Raw genomic sequence first — 19,080 nt, 5'->3', positions numbered from 1 at the left:
TCCTCTTCTTTTTGCTGAAGAAGACTGGCCCTGAGCTAACATCCGTGCCCATCTTCCTCTACTTTATACAAGGGACACCTGCCTCAGCATGGTTTGACAAGCAGTGCATAGGTCCACACCTGGGATCTGAAGCAGTGAACCCTGGCCGCTGAAGCAGAGCATGCGATCTTAATCGCTGCGCCACCAGGCCAGCCCCAATTCTTAGTTCTTATTGTAAACACTGCTTATAGATTTACTTTTAGAATCTACCTGTAGATAAAGCATGGACAATTTAATTGCTATTATAGAAGACACTATAAATATGATACACTGAACATTATAAAAGTTTTTTTTGATGGTGTATGGAGGCTGAAAGGTAGAAGGAAAGACAGAGATATGAAAACATCTACTCTACGTCGTTAGGAACCAGGAGAAACTATACTATATTAACGTGTCAAGAAATAGAAGCTTAAGTAGATTAAAATTATACAAGTAATCAGAGAAAAACAGATAATGATGACAAGACCGGAAGACGAAGGGAAGGTAGTGAGCAGTCCAGGTGAGCTGATTTCCTCCGCCCATCAAACCTGAATGAAACAGAGTGCATACACAGTTGGAGACGGAGAAGTGACTTCTCTGAAGGATCTAAAACCTAAACAGTCAAAGATGATTCTCTCCAGGGAATAAAACTGGGCTGTAGAATGGGAAGGGGGACAGACATCAGCTGTATATTGTGTTCCCTTTGGCAGTATTTGAATTTTTTTTCTAGCTTCATGGATGTAACACCTACATAATAGAAGAAAAAAAACACAATGAAAATCCACCTCTGGATTCAGCCCAATCAGCACAGAGCAGCCCACACACCTGGACTGCCTCCCCGGGAAGGACTCTGCACTGTAGGTCGCTGGATGCGATGCCACAGTCCCGGAACGACATTAGAGACGTAGAGCCCTGCTACTCACGGCTGGGCACCAATGAGCACAGTGTCACAGACAACAATATGTCCTCTCTAATGAGGAGCCAAGGGATGTCCTTTGGTCTTAGTATTAAGACTTTTGGTGATTCTGTGGGACTGATTTTTTCTTCTACTGAATGGAAACTGTGAATTGCGTATGTTGTCATGTATTTCTCTCTTCATTAGCTGCCAGAAAGCTTAGAGACAAATCTGTGGCCCACCCTTAGGAAAACAAGGCATTTTGTGGCCTATCACAAATGTGGCAGCCTTGTCCCCAATTCTATTTTCTCTCTTCTTGCTTTGCTTAGCCTTCGCTTCGCCTTCCCATTACTACTGCTTCATGTGCATATTTGTGAACATCTTCAATCCATTTGGAAGTGTTTTTTCTTGGGGGAGGATAAGGCTTCAGCAAAATGAAAAGATAAATCACAAACATACAGATCAGGGATCACAAATCCTTCTTCTTAGAGATAAGGGAACTGAGGCCTGCCCAAGGTCACACAGCGGCCAACTGGCAGGACTGGGCAGAACGGGGATGCTAGATGGTCTAATGAAATCACCAAGCCCCTGGGGAGCTATGGAAGACTAGGCGGGGTACCCTCCGGTGAAATCTTTAGCAAGGAGCCCAAGCTGCCTTCTCTGAATGACAAAGTGAGGCTCTGCCTCACACAGAGGCAATGGGGATGGAAAGAGTCTCCTTTCTCCATCCTATTCAACTTCCATCCAAATTAATTGCCTAGGAAACAGAGATAATCTAAGCAGTCACTAGAAACTCTGATGAAGGAAAAGTATCAGAGCTGCTGAACATCACTAACCATCAGGGAAATGCAAATCAAAACTACAACGAGATGTCATCTCATATCTGCTAGAACGGTTATCAGCAAAAAGACAAGAAATAACAAGTGTTGGTGAAGATATGGAGAAAAGGGAACCCCTGTACACAGCTGGTGGGAATATAAATTGGTGCAGCCACCATGGAAAACAGTATGGAGGTTCCTCAAAAAATTAAAAATAGAACTACCATATGATCTAGCAATTCCACTTTTGGGTACATATCCAGAGAAAACAAAATCACCATCTCAAAGAAATATTTGTATCCTTATGTTCATTGCAGCGTTATTCACGATAGCCAAGATTTGGAAACAACCTAAGTGTCCATCCATGGACAAATGGATAAAAACGGTGTGGTGTATGTGTGTGTGAGTGCGTGCATTATATATATATATATACACACAAGCGAACACTATTCAGCCGTTAAAAGGGAGAAAATCCTGCCATTTGCGACAACATGGCTGGACCTTGGGGGCATTATGTTGAGTGAAATAAGTCAGAAAGAGAAAGGCAAATACTGTATGATCTCACTTAAATGTGGAATCTCAAATAACTGAACTCACAGAAACCGAGAATAGATGGGTGGTTGCCAGAGGCAGGGGGTGAGGCGTGGGGGAATTGAGTGGAGGCAGTCAAGAGGGACAAACTTCCAGTTAATAAGATAAATAAGTTCTTGGGATGTCATGCACAGGAAGGTAACTATAGTTAACAATAATATATCATATATTTGAAAGTTGCTAAGAGAGAGATCTTAAAAGTTTTTATTGCAAGACAAAAAATTTGTAACTATGTAAGGTGATGGATGTTAACTAAAACTTGTGTTAATCATTTCACAATACATACGTATATCAAATCATTACATTGTACACCTTAAACTAATATAATGTTATATACCAATTATATCTCAAGAAAACTGGAGCGAAAAAGTTAAAAAACAAGGGGGCTGGCCCAACAGCATAGTGGTTAAGCTGGGTGCACTCTGCTTTGGTGGCTGGGGTTCACAGGTTCAGATCCCAGGTGCAGACCTACACCACTTACCAGTCATGCTGTGGCAGCAAACCACATATAAAATAGAGGAAGACTGGCACAGATGTTATCTCAGGGCCAATCTTCCTCAAGCAAACAAAGAGGAAGACTGGGAAGAGAGGTTAGCTCAGGGTGAATCTTCTTCAGCGAAAAAACATAAACCAAACAAAAAGAGCAAATGTTAGAAATAGCCTGAACATTAAATGACTCTTAGATGCTAGCTGTGACTTCTATCAGCTTCAGTTTCACAATCTGTAAAACCGTGATAACACCTGTTGTTATGAAAATTAAAATAAAATACATAAAGCATCTAGCAGAACTTTCAACTCATAGCAGGCAATCAAAATTAGCTCCCTTCCCCCCTTTAGGTTCTCCCATGGCAAACCAGGATAACTTACATTTTTTGACCTATTGTAGAGTTTTCCTGAAAGAGCAAATCAACGTCTATGTCAAAGTTGCATGTGGTAATGCACCAAGTCATTCCTCCTACTACCTGCAAGACAGAAAGAAAATATCTGTTTTCTCTTTCTAGTTTGGGGAGAGGAGAAAAGTAGAAGGCAGAAAAAATATAAGTAGTTCTTACAGACTCAGTGAACATACAAAATTACATATCTTTAGAGAGAGAGTATATGTGTCCTTCTGACTCCATCAACTATAATTCATCGAAGACAGCACTGCTGAATAAAACTTTCTGCAATGATGGATATGTTCCATATCTGCATTGTTCAACATAGTAGCTACTAGCCACATGCGGTTACTGGTCACTTAGAATGTGGCTAGTGTGACTGAGAAATTAAGCTTTCATTACTAAATGGACATACCATTCACAGGTCCTTTTTATACTGAAGGGGACAGACATTAACTCTCAGCCAAGAGAAGTCTTAATTCAATTTCAGGCAAATGCCAGACTGCAGAAGAATTATGTGTTTTATAGACCAGATATGTGAGTAGCAAGGCTGACATTCTGTGACTCATTACTTAATTTCCATGTATCTTATTTTTTCCATCTACCTAAACGCAATGAGAATCCCTGCTCTACTTTTCTTGCAAGATTTCTCTGAGATGCAAATGAGATGAAGGCTAAAAATCCATGTTGCAACACAATCCTTAAGGTACAGCTTGATGTTAGAAAAAACAATAGTGAATCTTCTCCCTGGCTGTTTTAGACCCTTGTGAGATGCCTAATAAACACAGATTCGAGGCCCCAGCCCAGACCTAACTAACCAGAATTTCAATGGGTGAGGCCTGGACATCTGTATTGTGAAACAATCCACAGCGATTCTGCTATGTGTAGCCAGGACTGTGGCCCACTGGCTCACTCAACACTTTCTTCTACCAGGAAGCTTTCCTGGCCTGCTCTGTCTGATCTGGATGCTTCATTTCTGTGCACAGTTCACTGCAGCACTTATTGCATCATGCCATCCATTCTATGAGTGTTGGTCTACTTGTCTCTCTTCCCTATTCCATAGAAATCGGGCTCTGAGTACAGGGCCTTCGTCTTATCTCGGTGCCCTCGACACCTATTACTATGCCTTGTACATAACAATTGTTCAAGGTTCTGCTGAATTAAAAAATTTCATCCTGTAGTGACTTCTCCCTCTTCCAAACTCAGCATTTACCATCCATAGAACATCTGGCAATTGTCTGTGAGCACACTGACTTTGGAAAGCTCCTTACTAACTCAGATTATTTTATCATACACAAGCTTTACCTCACCACCCAAACTATAACTTCCTTCAAAGGATGAACTATTACTTTTGCCTCTTTGCACTTCCCAAAGCTTTGTACATACAAAAGGAATTCAAGGCGTCTCTACTGATATATTGTTATTTCCTTTTAAAAGGACATTTGAACACTTCCATAAGGAATCTGAATCAAGGAGAAATGGAAACGTGCACTTGGACAAAGTAAAAACAGAATCTCTTCCTCTCTTTTTCTCTGCTATGATTAACCATGCCATCTTGACAAAAGACAGCCTAATGGTTAGGAAGAGTTCCTCTTACCTTGTCAAAAGGTGACAAGCCTTTAATTCTTGCCCTGAAATACCCAGCTGCAACCAAGAGCTCCAAAATTTCAGTCAACTTGACATTCTGTTCTTCATCTTCTCTTGTTTCTACCTAAAAAAAAAAGTAAAAGTTAGGCTAGGAAAAGCTACTTTGAATAAAGGAAAACCAGGTACATCCCCCGATGCCACAAGCTCATTGCCAAGAAGCAGGTGACACCTGGCTGTATCACTGTATTCATGCAGGAGCACGGGGACACAGTGCTGCCAGAGTTGCAAAGAACAGGGTCCCCAGGCCTCAACAAGCTGTTAATCATCATAGGTGGGGAGAAGATACACACAGATAGTACAGACTTTTCCTCAGGTGCCAAAGGAACCCAGGGGAAAGGAAGATCACAGCATGTAGCCTCCCTATGCTAACACATGGTTTACTTGATAGGCTTCTTGACTAGATTATAAGCTCCTTATTGACAAGAACAAGGTGCGTTTTTTTTTTTTTTGAGGAAGATTAGCTGTAAGCTAACAACTGTGCCAATCTTCTTCTACTTTCTATGTGGACTGCTGCCACAGCATGGCTGACAAGTGGTGTAGGTCCACGCCCGAGATCCAAACCCATGAACCCAGGCCGCCAAAGCGGAGCACACCAAACTTAACCACCACACCATGGGGCCAGTCCCTCTGCACTTCTCTTTTTGATCTCTAAAGCACAAGGAAGGAAGGCTTTCAACCCAGATATATTAAAGGGCGATTATTTCCACATAAAAGGATTTCCTTAAAATAATAAATTCACCTAATATATTTAAATAGGAATTTGATTTAAAAATTTTAATTATATTCTACCTTCACTCCCAGGTGTTTATCTACAAGTTAAATATATCTAAATACTCTAGTACTTTTGCCTCCCTTTACTTTCATGAACTGTGACTTTCACACTTCCATTATTGCAGAAAATCAGAAACCACTCTCTATAAAACAGCACCAACGGATCCTGGTTCAAATCCTCGTACCCACCTCTGCCTACTCCCTTACGTCACAGGCCTGTTAAATCTTCCTTTACCATGCACCTCATGCTTATCCTCCCTCCCCTGTTTACACTTCACGCCAGGACTATTGCAACTGCCTCTCAACCTTTCTTCCCTGTTAATTTGTTTTGCTCATTCCTTCTTAAATCCCAGCTTTCACATCATCTCACTTTAGCTCACCCCCCCTGCCCTCATCATTAATGCACCATACACTTTCTATAAGATAAACTCCAACTGTCTTGGTTTGGCATTCAGATCTCTGGCCATAACTTATTCTTTTGGCTTCGTCCTTTACCTCCTCCCAAAACAATCCACACATGGCTATGGCCAACCTAGGCAAGCACTGCTCATTCCCATTTCTTCACTGTTCACACCACCCCCCTTCTCCTGATATTCCCTAACCACCAAGAAACCACCTTCAAATTCCAGCTCCTATTCAACACCAACTGACAAATACAGCCCGACATGGTCATTCCCCTGCATTTCTATTTTATTTATAGTCCATGCCATTCATACAATTAAGTATCAACCTACACTGAGTGGCGTGTCTGGTGTTAATGTACATGCTTGTCTTTCTAACTGGACTATTAGCTGGTTCAGGAGAGGACTATAAATTATTCACCCATGTTTACTCCTCTGCTCTGAAACAGCACTAGCCTCAAAGGACACACTTACTAAACATGGAATGATGTGCTCAATCATTACATAAAGTGCATGACCTAAGCCAGTCATGGATTAACAAAATGTCTCCACAGTATGACACTGACAATGGAAATTCCAGTTTATCTTGAAGCACTAACTGCCAGGAGAGGGAGCACACATATTAACATACAGTTGAACATGGAATTGCTGAAGTGACAGATCATCCCTGCGATGGGAGGTGGTAGAGGTGACTGCCTGGCACAACTGCTCATTTGACTCCTCTCCCTCTCTCAAATGACCCTGATCCAGCCTATCAGAGATTCTGAAGGTCAGCATTCACTGATTCCTAATGCACGCGCAAAAAGAAAGTAATATTAACTATTCACACCTTTTCTTCCTTCACAAAAGATCCGGGATGGTTGAGAAATATCTACAGGTGGAGAAATCCAAAGAAAAGAGAAGGTAAAGAGTAGTATGGGTCACAAAGATAGAGTAGAAAAAGAAAATGGGCTGATATAAGTATTGTCTGGAAACTCTTGGCATGTAAAACAGGAACCCTTCATTTGTTCAATCATCATTTATCATGAAAACACTTCCAAAAAGAGGACAATCCATTACAGGAGGACCACCTCTGTTTCAGTTTGTACCTAATGAGCACCCACTGGCCACCGTACAGCAGACGCATGGCCCATGCCTCTCGTCCACTCACCCCCAAAATGGAGAAGTGGACTTGCGCAATCTAATCTGTGAAATAAGTTTTTGGCACAAGACCCAGAGTGAGAATGCTAATACAACTCCAACTTCACCTCACAGATTAACACTGAAACAAAATGGAAAAGGGCCACTGACTAACACACAGGGAATGAAAGAATACCCTCTCTCAAAGCAGTAAAAAGTCACCAGGCTGGTTAATACATCTACTTGTTGAAACTAAAATTCTGACAAAGAGGAATGACTGTGAGCTCTTAAACCAGGCACACTGAAGTTTCAATTGCCCTCTACTGTATTCAGGTAAGCTGGAAAGCAAGGCTAGGTCTAGCCACCTTTCTGTCCTTCACATACACACAGTAATGGGTTTAAAAAATTGAATTTAATAGGTTAACAGGACTAGTATCAGCTTAACAACACAGACGATCCATATTCATATGTACTGGTCTTTGAACTGAATGACAATCATTTGATTATATTCACCCTGTCTGCTTCCTATTTGCCAGGTACTGTCTTAGGCTCTTGAGAAGTGACACATCAGACCCAGCCCCCAGCAGTCAGAGAAGGGTTTAACAAAGGACACAGAGGAGCAGGCTACCTTTCATTTTACAAAGAACCCCACTGGTAGTACTGTGGACACTGAATGGGAGAGATTTAAGACAGAATCTGAGAGAGCAGACAGGAATCTGCAGCAAAAGGCCAGGCAAAAACTTGATGAGAGCCTAGAACAAACAAGTGGCAGAAAAGAAATATTAAATCAAACATTACAGTACAGATTGCAATCTTCACAATCCTCGTCCCATCAAAGCAACTTGGATGTAAGGTTTGACCTAATACAAGGATTCTGAACATGTTACACTTCTGTGTGTGTGTGTGTGTGTGAGCGAGTTTGAGTTGAGAGAGAAAGACTGGCCCTGAGCTAACATCTGCTGCCAATCTTCCTCTTTCTGCTTGAGGAGAAGCAAACTTTTCCAGCGTTGCTTGACGAGTGGCACTAGGTCTGCACCTGGGATCCCAACCTGCGAACTTCGGGCCACCGAAGAGGAGCGCCCAAACCCAACCACTACCCCACCGGGCTGCCCCCTCCCCCTAGTTACACTTCTTAGGTTTTCTTAAGATAACAACAAACTGGATTTGCATTCTGGCAGCACACACTGACAGATAAGTCTGTCCTTCCACTGCGATATCCCCAGCTTTTATGCACAGAACAGTGACCCCTCAACTCGTGGGTACTTGAGGGATGAAAGAAATGAGGATTTGGGTGTGAGGGGGCAGAGAAGCAAGAATAGCCACAGGCAAACTGTGAAGAGACCACTCACCACGTCAAGGAATGAGTCCCCCTGCCAAAGGCCTGCTTCAGAACCTTAGGAAAGGGATAGAGGAGCTGTGTGGATTCCATTTCTTTCAAGAATCTAGTAAACTAGACTAGCTTTCGGAAGAGAAGACAGGTGCAACCCACCCAGCTAAGTGATGCTTGCAGCCAAACGGAAATGCACTTTCCTCCCCTTTATTCCCAGGCAATGTGGAAACCCGGAAACCATTGATGATCCCGTCCCGAGGACGTACTTAATAACAACTGGAAGGAAAGGCACCCGCCGTCTCCTGCAGAAGCAGCCACGTTTCCGCCCGGCGCTCCGTCCCCGGCCCCACAGCAGCACTGGAGAGCACGTCGCCACCGTGGCCAGCACCCAAGATGCGCCCAGCTCCCAAACTTCCTCCTGCCGCCCGGCCCGGCGTGCGGGGAAACGCAGAGCGGCTCTCCCTCCCACACCATGGCGCGTGGGGCTGGCCGCCCGGACCCCGTGGGCCCCGCGGGGCGGCGGCAGGGGCCACAAGGTCAACGCCCGTTGCACAAGCCGAGCGCGGACCGTCCCAGCGCGCGTCTCGTGACTCCCGGGCACAGCCGCCCCAGCCCTCCCGGCGAGCCCTTGAAACCGCCCGGGAGAGCGTGAGGGCTGCGTCGGGGCAGTTACTGGGCTGGGAACGCCACCTCCGTCGCAGGAGACCCTGCCGCGGTTGAAGTGTGCGCGCGCCCACGACCACGCTGGGGGCCAGCTCGGTTGGGCGCGCAGGGCGGGTGCTCCCCGCGGAGACACACCTGAGCAAGGGGGCGGGGCGCCCCAAACGCAGCCCGGGCCCCGCTCTGCCCGTTCCGGCGGGCTCGGCCCTCTCTCAAAATCGCGGACGTGCCAGAGAGAGGGGTCTTACCTCCGGGAGACCTTGGCCCTCTGGCCCTTTGGGCAACCCCATGATCCAGTCGGACTGACGAGCGGCTGCGGCAGCGAAGACTGCGGAGCACCCGCAGGAAGCCGTCCCCAGCCGCGGAGCTGCTACCGGGGTGGAGTGCAAAGCGGCAACTTCCTCCGCTACCGCCGCCGCCGGCCCCAGCAGGGAGCGCCACGGCCCGGCGGAGCATGCGCGCTGGGGCGGGAGCGCGGCGCGACTGCGCCTGCGCGAGGGCAGCCCCGGGTAAAGCTGGGACTGGCCGGGACGCCAGAGCTCCTCTCCGGTGACGGTGTGAGGGCCGACGTTTGCTGGAGCTTCGCGCCCGGGCCCTGCATTTTTCTCCGAGGTGCTTTGTAAAAGGGACTATTCCTTCATCTCGGGGAAATTTTGCATCATGGCTCCCCTTTCTGCTTTTCACGGGCATCGTCTGCCCTCTCCATGAGACGAACTTCCGAAGCCCCCTCGCTCTCGGCTCGGAGTCCGAACACGAATGAGTTTGGGGATTTCGGAGACCCTGTCCCGCTTCTAGCTGAATTGGGGTGTCCCCTGACTACCGCACACTTGGGCAAACTTCTCCATAAACGGACCAGGGAACGCAGCCCCCGAGAAAGGATTCTTCACGGCCGCTGCCCCCAGCTTTCGAGACTGCGCCTCTTATTCCCCAGAAAACCTCGTTTGGGATAATGTCTCGCCATTCCCACCTCACCATCCCCAGTTCTGAATCTTCCTTAGGCGAAGGTCATCTCCGAGAATGCGACTTCGGTGTTGACGTCATTTTAGCTGCCGCATCACTTACACGGTGCACCTCTTGTCTGTCCCAGAGGATGGCAGCGATTTAAGAGTTGTCTCCCTGGCCACAAGCCCCTGGCTCCCACCCCATGATGGCTTCTCCAGCTTTGTTTTTTTCTGTAATAGATGAAGAAAGAGGTGACGTGAAAACTTGCTCTAGGAAGAGATCCTTCCCCTATACGTGTGGGGAGGAGGAGGGAAGGGAGTATTGTGAAGTTATGAGCTCCTTGAGATCAAAGAGGCCGTGTGTGTGTGTGTGTGTGTGTGTGTGTGTGTGTGTTTCCTCTCTGCATCCCTAGCATCTTAAAAAGTAGATGCTCAGTAATTGTATGTCCTTGAAGAAATTCTTTTTGTACTCCCCCTAGAGTTTATCCTGACAGAACAGAGAGATCTCTGGAACGAGTGATGGAAGGGCCCTAAGAACAGACATTTCCTTCTTAAGTTGAGTTAGCAAATATTACTAACCAAACTGTGTGCCACCCCCAACCCCCCCCCATAATTTGAGAAATTGGAATAAGCAAATTAAGGTGTTGGGATGAGAACTGTTATCTGAGTTATGTAACATCTTGCTCTTACCCATCGTAAAGCCAATGAAGCTCAGTTTCTAACATGCCCACTCTCATAACTTCCCAAATGTGCTATTTTTGTAATTATAAAATTGTCCTTCCCTGAGGTAGTATAGGCTGAGGGGGAATGAAAGGTGATAATGTTGTGACCACTCTCGGGTGGTTAGACAGGTACTGATGCCTAGGGACAGGTAACAAAATCTGATGTAGCAGGCAAGCTTACATAGCTGTATGTAAAGCAGCCCAGGGAATAGAGCCTGGATAATAGGACTCAAGTAGGCCACATGCACGTCCCTTGTTGTAAATGCTTTTGCAATATTTTAAATAAATATGAGCAGCTAATTTTCCCAGTAAGAAACTGTCCTGTAGGGTGACAATAGCAGAGTTGAGTTGGCAGCATGCTTTGCTTTGCTTTGCTTTGCTTTTAAAGATCCAAGCAAAACAGCTGTGGCAGCAGTCAAGAAAGCTTGAGCAGCCCATGTTTGAGAGAGGAACCCCTGCACAGCCTTAGAGAAGACCTTGAAGAGACGATGTCAGAGAAGGAGGTTTGTGAGGACCCAGGTAAATGCATCTCTCTCCCTCTCTCCTGGCTCAGGGTACTCATACACATTTTGTCTCCCTAGTGGAATATTTGGGGATTAGGGATCATTCTGTCCCTCCTGTGCACATCTAATACAGAAATGTGTGATGTTCTAAGTGCAAGATTCTCAGGAACCTCACAAAGACTTTCCTTTCCTGGGTAAAAGGGTGCCATAGTAAAGAGCTTCCTGTTAGGGTCACCTTTATTTTGGGTGAAGTTTTGAATAAAGCTTCGATTGTTCTGGCCTCATGTTTCTCCCAGCCCTTCCATTCTGAGCTCTTGCTATGACCAGGAAGGGGAATCATGAAGTTTGGAAGCAGGAAGGGACCTTAGAAGGCATCTAGTGCAAATATGGGTGTTTAGAAAAGTAAAGTGACACAGTTTAGGTTATTACATGTTATTGGCAGTGCTGGAACCAGAGCCCCACATTTCTGATTCACAATGTCCTTTTATTCATCCACCATTCATCCAACAAATATTACTGTGTTCCTTCTAAGTCAGTGACTCTCAAACTTAGCTGTGTGTTGGAATCACGTGGGGAGTTTTAAAAGCTACCAATGCCTGGGCTCCACCCCTAGCAATTCTGATTTAATTGGTCTAGGGAAAGACATGAATATAAGATTTTTCCCCTGGAATAAATTGTTTTACATGCAACATAGACTTCATGATATTATGTTTCTTTATAAATCACAGTGGCACACAAAATTTAAGATCCATAAACAAAATAAGAGTCTTTAAATGATTTATTCCTGAAAATTCTTAATTGTATGCTGATCTGTTCTCAAGCAGTACAATTTCACAACACATCATCCTATACTGAGCATGTCACATTTCCATGGTAAAAAATGGAGGCTCAGGTGATGCAAGGAAACCCAAACGCCCTCAGCTTCTGGACACAACACTGCACACACACACATACGGACACACACAATCTTAGATGAGTTCTTCTAGTGCATTTTTCCAAATAAATAATAGTTTTATTAAAGAATTCCAACACTTTCCACCATTTTTACAATCATACTCTATTGGCTATCTTAGAAAGGGTTTGACAAGGATCCAGTTCAACAGCAGTGAATAACCATGCTTGAGAACCTCTGCTGCATTCTGTATCTCCTGTGGAAAAGGACATCTAACATTTTCTTGGAAAAGTGATTTAACAGTGAAACATTTCTTATATTGAGGAGCCAGTGGATTTTTAAAACATCACCAGTGATTCCAATGAGCAGCCAATTTGAGAACCCCTATTCTGTGTGCCAGAGAGTAGTTCCTGATGCTGCGGTACTGCAGTCAGCAAACCAGACAAGATGACTACTGACGGAAATTAAACATGTCGACTAGTAAGATAATGTTGGCTAGCGATAAGTGTTCTTCAGGAAAAAAAAACCCAGTGTAATGTGTTGAGGAATAGCTGGAGTCAGAGGTTCTTTGAGATGAAGGGATCAGGATAGGACTCTCAGGCCCCATTTGAGGGGAGACCTGAATCTCAGGAAGGTCCCATGGAAGATCTTAGGGAAGAGCTTTCGAGGCAGAAGGAGCCTCTAAGTTGTTCTAGACAACTTCCCTTTCCCCCTCCAGACCCACTGTCACCCCTTTCACCTTGCTTGTTGCTCTACAAGGCTGGCCAGTAAGGGCTTCACTGACAGATCCTGGAGTGTGGGTTCCTAGGGTGGGGGCATCTGGGCTGGAGGCCTTGAGGTGGAGTGACCTGGGGTGTGGGTGCTGGCATCAGGAGACCTGGGATGTGGGTCCTGGGGTGGGGGGACCTGGGATGTGGGTCCTGGGGTGGGGGAACCTGAGGTGTGGGTCCTGGGGTGGGGCTCCTAAGGTGGGGGTATCTAGGAGGTGGGTCCTGGGGTGGGAGAATCTGAGTGTGGGGCCTGGAGAGTGTCAATAGTAATTTGGCAAAATGTATCAAGAACTTTAAAAATATCTTTGGATATGATACTTCCCATTTTAGGACTTAAGTACAAAGATCTTCATCACAATGTTACTTGTGAGAGAAAAACCTGGAAACCATGTAAATACCCCATAAAAGGGAATGGTTAAATACAATATCCTCAGGGGATATGTTCCAAGACCCCCCAGTGGATGCCTGAAACCACAGATAGTACCCAGTCTTATATAGACTATTTTTTCCCCTATACATACGTACCTATGATAAAGTTTAATTTATAAATTAGGCACAGTAAGAGATTAACAACAATAACTAATAAACAAATAGAATAATTATAACAATATATTGTTAATAAAAGGTACCGTAGAGCTTACCAACCTCAGAATACAATTTTTTTCTTAAGTAGAGAACTTTCCCTTTTTCAATTAAAGGAAGCAGTTTACGGCTTCTCTTTGGCGTATCCAAATTGTCAGCATCATTACTCTTGCACTTTGAGGCCGTTATTAAATAAAATAAGGGTGACTTGAACACCAGTACTGTGACACCACGACAGAAGATCTGAGAACCCAGACAGCTACTAAGGAACTAACAGGCGGGTAGCGTATACAGTGTGGATCCAATGGACAAGAGGGTGATTCATGTCTGTCCCCGGCAGGACAGAGTGTGATAACTGGAGATTTCATAACACTGCTCAGAACGGTGCACAATTTGAAACTTATGAATTGTTTATTTCTGGAATTTTCCACTTAATATTTTTGGACCTCATTGACTGCACGTAACTGAAACCGCAGAAAGGGAAACCGCTTTATGGCAACATCATGTTGCCAGTACAAACGTTCACTGCAGCAGGCCATGAAAGGAAAGGCTGAGAGATGAGGCTATGTAATATTAGCAATGTCTGCCTGTCAAAAAATCATTAAAATATTTAAAAGGCAAACTGGAAAAATATTCATTATGTGTGACAAGAGTTCTTACAAATGAAGAAGAAAATTTAATAGGCTTGAATGGAGAACTCCTAAAAGAAATTGTCACTAAATCTATGGAAAAAATATTCTCAGCTTCACACTAAAAAGTTAAAATGGGGGCCGGCCCCGTGGCTGAGTGGTTAAGTTCGCGCGCTCCACTGCAGGCGGCCCAGCGTTTCATTGGTTCGAATCCTAGGTGCGGACATGGCACTGCTCATCAAACCACGCCGAGGCAGCGTCCCACATGCCACAACTAGAAGGACCCACAACGAAGAATGTACAACTACAACGAAGAATGTACAACTATGTACCAGGGGGCTTTGGGAGAAAAAAGGAAATAATAAAATCTTTAAAAAGTTAAAATGACGTACATTTGCATGGAAGAAATAATTAATGTGTTAAGGAGATTAAACTAATGTCATAGCACTCCCTAGTCATTGAGTAAGTTTTTGCAAGGGTTCTAGAGGGCAATTTGACAAAGTTAATTTTTCACCTAATATCCATCGAGTGCCTACTGTGTGCCAGGCGCCGAGAAGTGTTCTCAGTGGGGGTGAGAGGAGTGATTCAGCACCCCAGGGATATTTGGAGTTTTCACCGTAACTGGGAGGTATTGCCAACATCCAGCACTCTGCTGCTGCAGATGTCAAGTGTCCTGCATTGACTTTGGGAATGTGGGAAGGTATGGGACTGTGTCAGTTCTGGGTAGAGGTGTTAAGAACCGTTCTGTATTTCCCTCACTCTGTGATGCTCCTTTCATCCGTCATGAGAACATTCCCAGGCAGCCACTGCTCCCTCTGCCTGGGCCCCTGAATGAGAAACAGACGTGAGAGAAGGGAGCAGACTGAAGACCTGAATCCAGCTGAACCCAGCAGAGCCAGAGCAGTAAGTGGGAGAGCAATGTTTGCTGTGAGCACTGAGGCTGGATGTTGTTTGCTGACCATCGTCCTCAGGGCATAACCCGACTAATACATCGCACAAGGAAATTGTCCCTCCAAATGCCTTATGCACCCGCAACCCTCTGCCCGAAAAGCAGCGGATGCAGAAAATGAGCAAAATGGAGCTGTGGATGAACGTGCACAGTCAACACGTAATCACATGGAAATTATCTGATTGCATGTTGAAATAAGAGCCATTATGGCAAGTTGAAACGTAGGATGCAAAAGAGGAACAGGAGGAGTGATTCTGAATGGGAGGTCAGGGAGACTTTCTCCAAGGACACGCCATTTCAGACCCGGGGTTGAGTAAGAGTGAGACACAGTAGGGAAAAGCCTTTGGGGCTGAGGGACCTGCAGGGCAGAGCAGGGAGGAGCTCGGTGTGCTTGAGGGACAGGAGCACAGAGAGCACCAGGGGTGGGCGAGGCGGAGGGGCCCAGGCAGGACCTTGTGGTCTGGTCCACAGGACCAGAGGGGGTCGGATTTCACCTAAGCACGATGAAAGCTTTAAAAATATATACATTTTGTAAACGTATTGATCTTATCACTACAGTGATTCAGCCCGTGGTCTATAGAAAGGGACTTTGAGTTTCACATGTCCCCAGTGGCAAGACTGCTTGTGTAAGACTCCTACCCCTGTTCATGTTGTGGGGATTGGTAACAGCAACAACTGAAATCCGACCCTTACACTCTGGAAATGGAAGGAAAGGAAACAATTGACTCAGGAAATTCCCGTCTAACTAAACTGCATTTATAAAACATTATCCTAGGAATTACAGTTCCATCAAGCTTCCATGTGAAACTAAATGAGAGAAAATCCAAAATTCCTTTTGAAAAGAGACTTAAAAATGCTATTTTTCTACATCAATGGGAGAGACTTCTTAAATAGAAATAAAGACACATTATACTTTCATTATCTCAAAATCAAATTAGATGGAAATGATATACTCATGAGATTCGTACATACATTGTAGGTTTATAAAATATCTTAAGACTCTTCATGTTTCTTGGCAAAGTTAAAAAATTACTACAGTGTTTCTACATTGTTTTGTTGGACTTGTTACCAACAACAAAAATTCTCTAGTTACCTACAAATAGAGTAACATGGAAGTCATTAATTTATAAGATCAGTATTTAAATAATCTAAAATCATAAAACATTATCCTAAAAATTGCAATTTTAACAAGTTATATTTGAACCATTGTATCATCACTTAATAGCAATAAAAGTAAGAGAAAAAGAAAGCAGAATTACGTTAGTAAAGAGAAAAAATTTCTGTAGCAGTTCTGATCTTCAGAAGTGGAGTCATTACAAGGTAGGATCAACTTGGAAAGTGACTCACTTGTGTTTTCAGGTTGTGTGGACAGAGCACTGAATCCAGTGCTTAGCATAGTGACATTTCTTGTTGCCAGCAGAGGATGCGATGGGCCTGTGAAGACCGTCAGTGGAGAGGTCTCCTGTGGAGACTTTCTAGAATGGGGAGAAGGACAGAGGGTTCTCGTCTCAAGAACCCCACATGTGGACAAGGAGATGTGCATGAAATGCCTCATGGGAAGGATTGTTTGAGATAGAAAAATACTAAGTACAACCTAAACAATCATCAAAAGGAGAATAGATGTATAATTTGTGATATCTTCATCCAGGGGATTAATATACAGTGGTGAAAATGAAGTAGAGTTACATGTTTGAGTATAGATAAATATGAAAAGTATAAAGTTAATTTTTTAATAAAAGCAACATTCATAATGATTTTGCTAAGTTTACAAGCATTCAAAATAATATTATTCAATGCTTATGGATACCTAAATGTGTAGTAAAAGCATGAAAGCATGCGTGGGAATTATGCTCATGATTGTGATTTCCTCTGCCGGGGGGGAGAAGGGGGGACAAAGGAGGACCAGAGAGCATCAACTTTATCTGTAATACTTAATTTTTGGAGAAAGATGATCTAAGGCAAATATGATATAATGGCAATATTTGATAAAGGTGGGTGATAAATATGTGGATAATTATATTACCCTTATTTTCCGAATAGTTTAATTATTTTATAATAAAAATATGTTAAAAATGAAATAAAAAGAACCACTAAAATGAATTAGAAGCAAGCAAGAGGGGACGGAAGATGTAGACTCCTTTTGGAGAAGCTTGACTATGAATTGAAGGCAAGAAATAAGAAGATGGTTAGGGTTAGCATGATTGATGGAGAGTTTGTTTCTTTGGCTTTTTTTCCTTAAGATGGCAAAGACTTAAGTATCTTTTATTAAATTACAGGGAAAAAGCCAGTTGAGGAACAAAATAAAAGCCAAAAACACAGACTTGAACCTTAGAGGCTTAGCTCTTACTAATTTCCCTCAAAAAAAAGAAATGTATGTTTTTGTCCTCATAGATAGTCAGCTCCTCAAGGAAAGACAAGAACTGTGTATGTTCTGTTTATCTACATGCCAGAGCCTGCCTGGAACAAGTGCACCATGAATGATTGGGTGGATGGATGGGTGGGTGGATGGATGGATGGATGGATGGAAGGATGGATGGGTGAATGGATGAAAAGTGTTAAGTGTGGTAGTATTACCATAATGTGTGCATTAGAGTGGCCACCAGGTGGCAGATGTGACAGTCAATGATCATCCTTTCAGAGAAAGGAGTTCAGATGGTAGCTACAAGATAATGGACCACATTTATCATTTTTTTCTTAAGTAAGCTTATGTAAGTAGAATACACTTAATATTTAAGTGGAGATTTGGGACTATCTTGTCATTTATTGATTTCTCATTCTGAGTATCAGTCGGTCAACTTAGTCTTTCCTGGAGAAGGAGCTCGGTGCAAAAAAGTGCAGTTGCATTGACTTGTCATTAAAAAAGGGACTGAACACACATGTACATCTTCTCTGTCTCCTGAAATCCAAACAAAATGATAGCAAAACTGTGATTCTACAAGGACAAAGGGAATGGAAGAGGAAATAAAAATGCTTTTATAACCAGTTTATTGAATGGGTTATGCTTGATGAGGTGCAAGCTGGAAACAAGCTGGTTTTCTTCCAGTCCGTCTTCTTTAAAGTTGCTCTGTTAGGTTTTGTTTCCCCCACACCTGGACGATATCTTGTGCAGATTCTAAAGCTCTTCTTTGTACTTTGTAGATTAGATTAGTCCCCTTTTCAGATATTAAAAAGTCCAGTCTAATCTATTCTTCAATCTTTTATCCAATTCACACTTTCTTCCCCTCTTCCTGTCTTGGATCTGACCTTGAATTCTGAAAAATGGAAGTAGGGGGTTTATGGTCTCTTCCTTTATCTATCCCTCACCCTACTTCTTCCCCCATTCACTAATTGACGCTTCTGCCCCACACCCATTAGAAGAGAAGAGGAAAATCGTATTTGGTTGGGCTGTTGTACATGGCATTGCTGCTTCCGTGTGGCGTGTTCTCCAAAGCTGACCCTTTCTGGTGGGGGTCCTTTTGCAGAATTTTTTGCCTATTGTCTCGTGGGACTTTTGACCTTGCAGTGTCCTCCTCACACTTCACTGGGTGAAGCACCATGCAGCTCACATCTCATAATGTTCCCTTAATTCTCCTTTCACATACTCCTGATGCAAGCTCATTCTGCTGGTGCAGAATTTGTGTGGGGTCCTTTGAAGTTCACTCTTAACTTTGCTGATTTCCTATTTAGTTCTTGGGAAAACTAGTGAATCTCTGTCCAGTCTAACTATGGAAATTTAGACCATTCCCACTGTGGTCTCTTCTCTGTTCTACACAGGCAACGTCAGGTGATTAGAAGGCCCTAATCTTTCTGCCTCTCACTCACCTGACCCCCTAAGTCTGGAGAACATGGGTCTAGTTCTCCCAAGAACACTCTTTCCCCCAAACTTTGCCCAGGTTGTAGCATAGAGCAGGCCCACAGGCTTCTGCAGCTCAGCAGAAGCTGACCGGGGGTTGAGATGTTAGTCTTTATCCATGGCAGATAATCCCAG

General features: G+C 43.9%; 1 protein-coding gene and 1 long non-coding RNA gene across 8 annotated transcripts in view; one reads left to right on the top strand and one right to left on the bottom strand.

Annotated features, from left to right (window-relative positions):
* Positions 1–9,504, bottom strand: part of LOC106845678 (coiled-coil domain-containing protein 93) — a 109,096-nt gene extending 99,592 nt beyond the window's left edge. For 5 of the 7 annotated variants that reach the window (XM_070507552.1, XM_070507553.1, XM_070507548.1 and 2 more), the window contains exons 1-3: positions 9,374–9,504; positions 4,795–4,908; positions 3,190–3,284 (exon numbers count right to left, since the gene is read on the bottom strand). In XM_070507552.1, the coding sequence (XP_070363653.1) occupies positions 3,190–3,284; positions 4,795–4,908; positions 9,374–9,415 (251 nt within the window). In that variant the 5' untranslated portion in view covers positions 9,416–9,504. Of the gene's footprint in view, positions 1–3,189; positions 3,285–4,794; positions 4,909–8,731; positions 9,189–9,373 lie in introns of those variants that run through there. The other 2 variants (XM_070507555.1, XM_070507551.1) reach the window with 1 other exon arrangement.
* Positions 9,505–9,884: 380 nt separating this feature from the next.
* Positions 9,885–14,552, top strand: LOC106845681 (uncharacterized). Its single transcript, XR_001401692.3, has 3 exons — positions 9,885–10,318; positions 11,177–11,307; positions 14,382–14,552. It is a non-coding gene; the product is annotated as an uncharacterized lncRNA (long non-coding RNA).
* The last annotated feature ends 4,528 nt before the right edge of the window (positions 14,553–19,080 follow it).

This window comes from Equus asinus, chromosome 4 (genome assembly GCF_041296235.1).
Source record: "Equus asinus isolate D_3611 breed Donkey chromosome 4, EquAss-T2T_v2, whole genome shotgun sequence".
NCBI classification, from domain to species: domain Eukaryota; kingdom Metazoa; phylum Chordata; class Mammalia; order Perissodactyla; family Equidae; genus Equus; species Equus asinus.
This window is presented reverse-complemented; position numbering and strand designations above follow the sequence as displayed.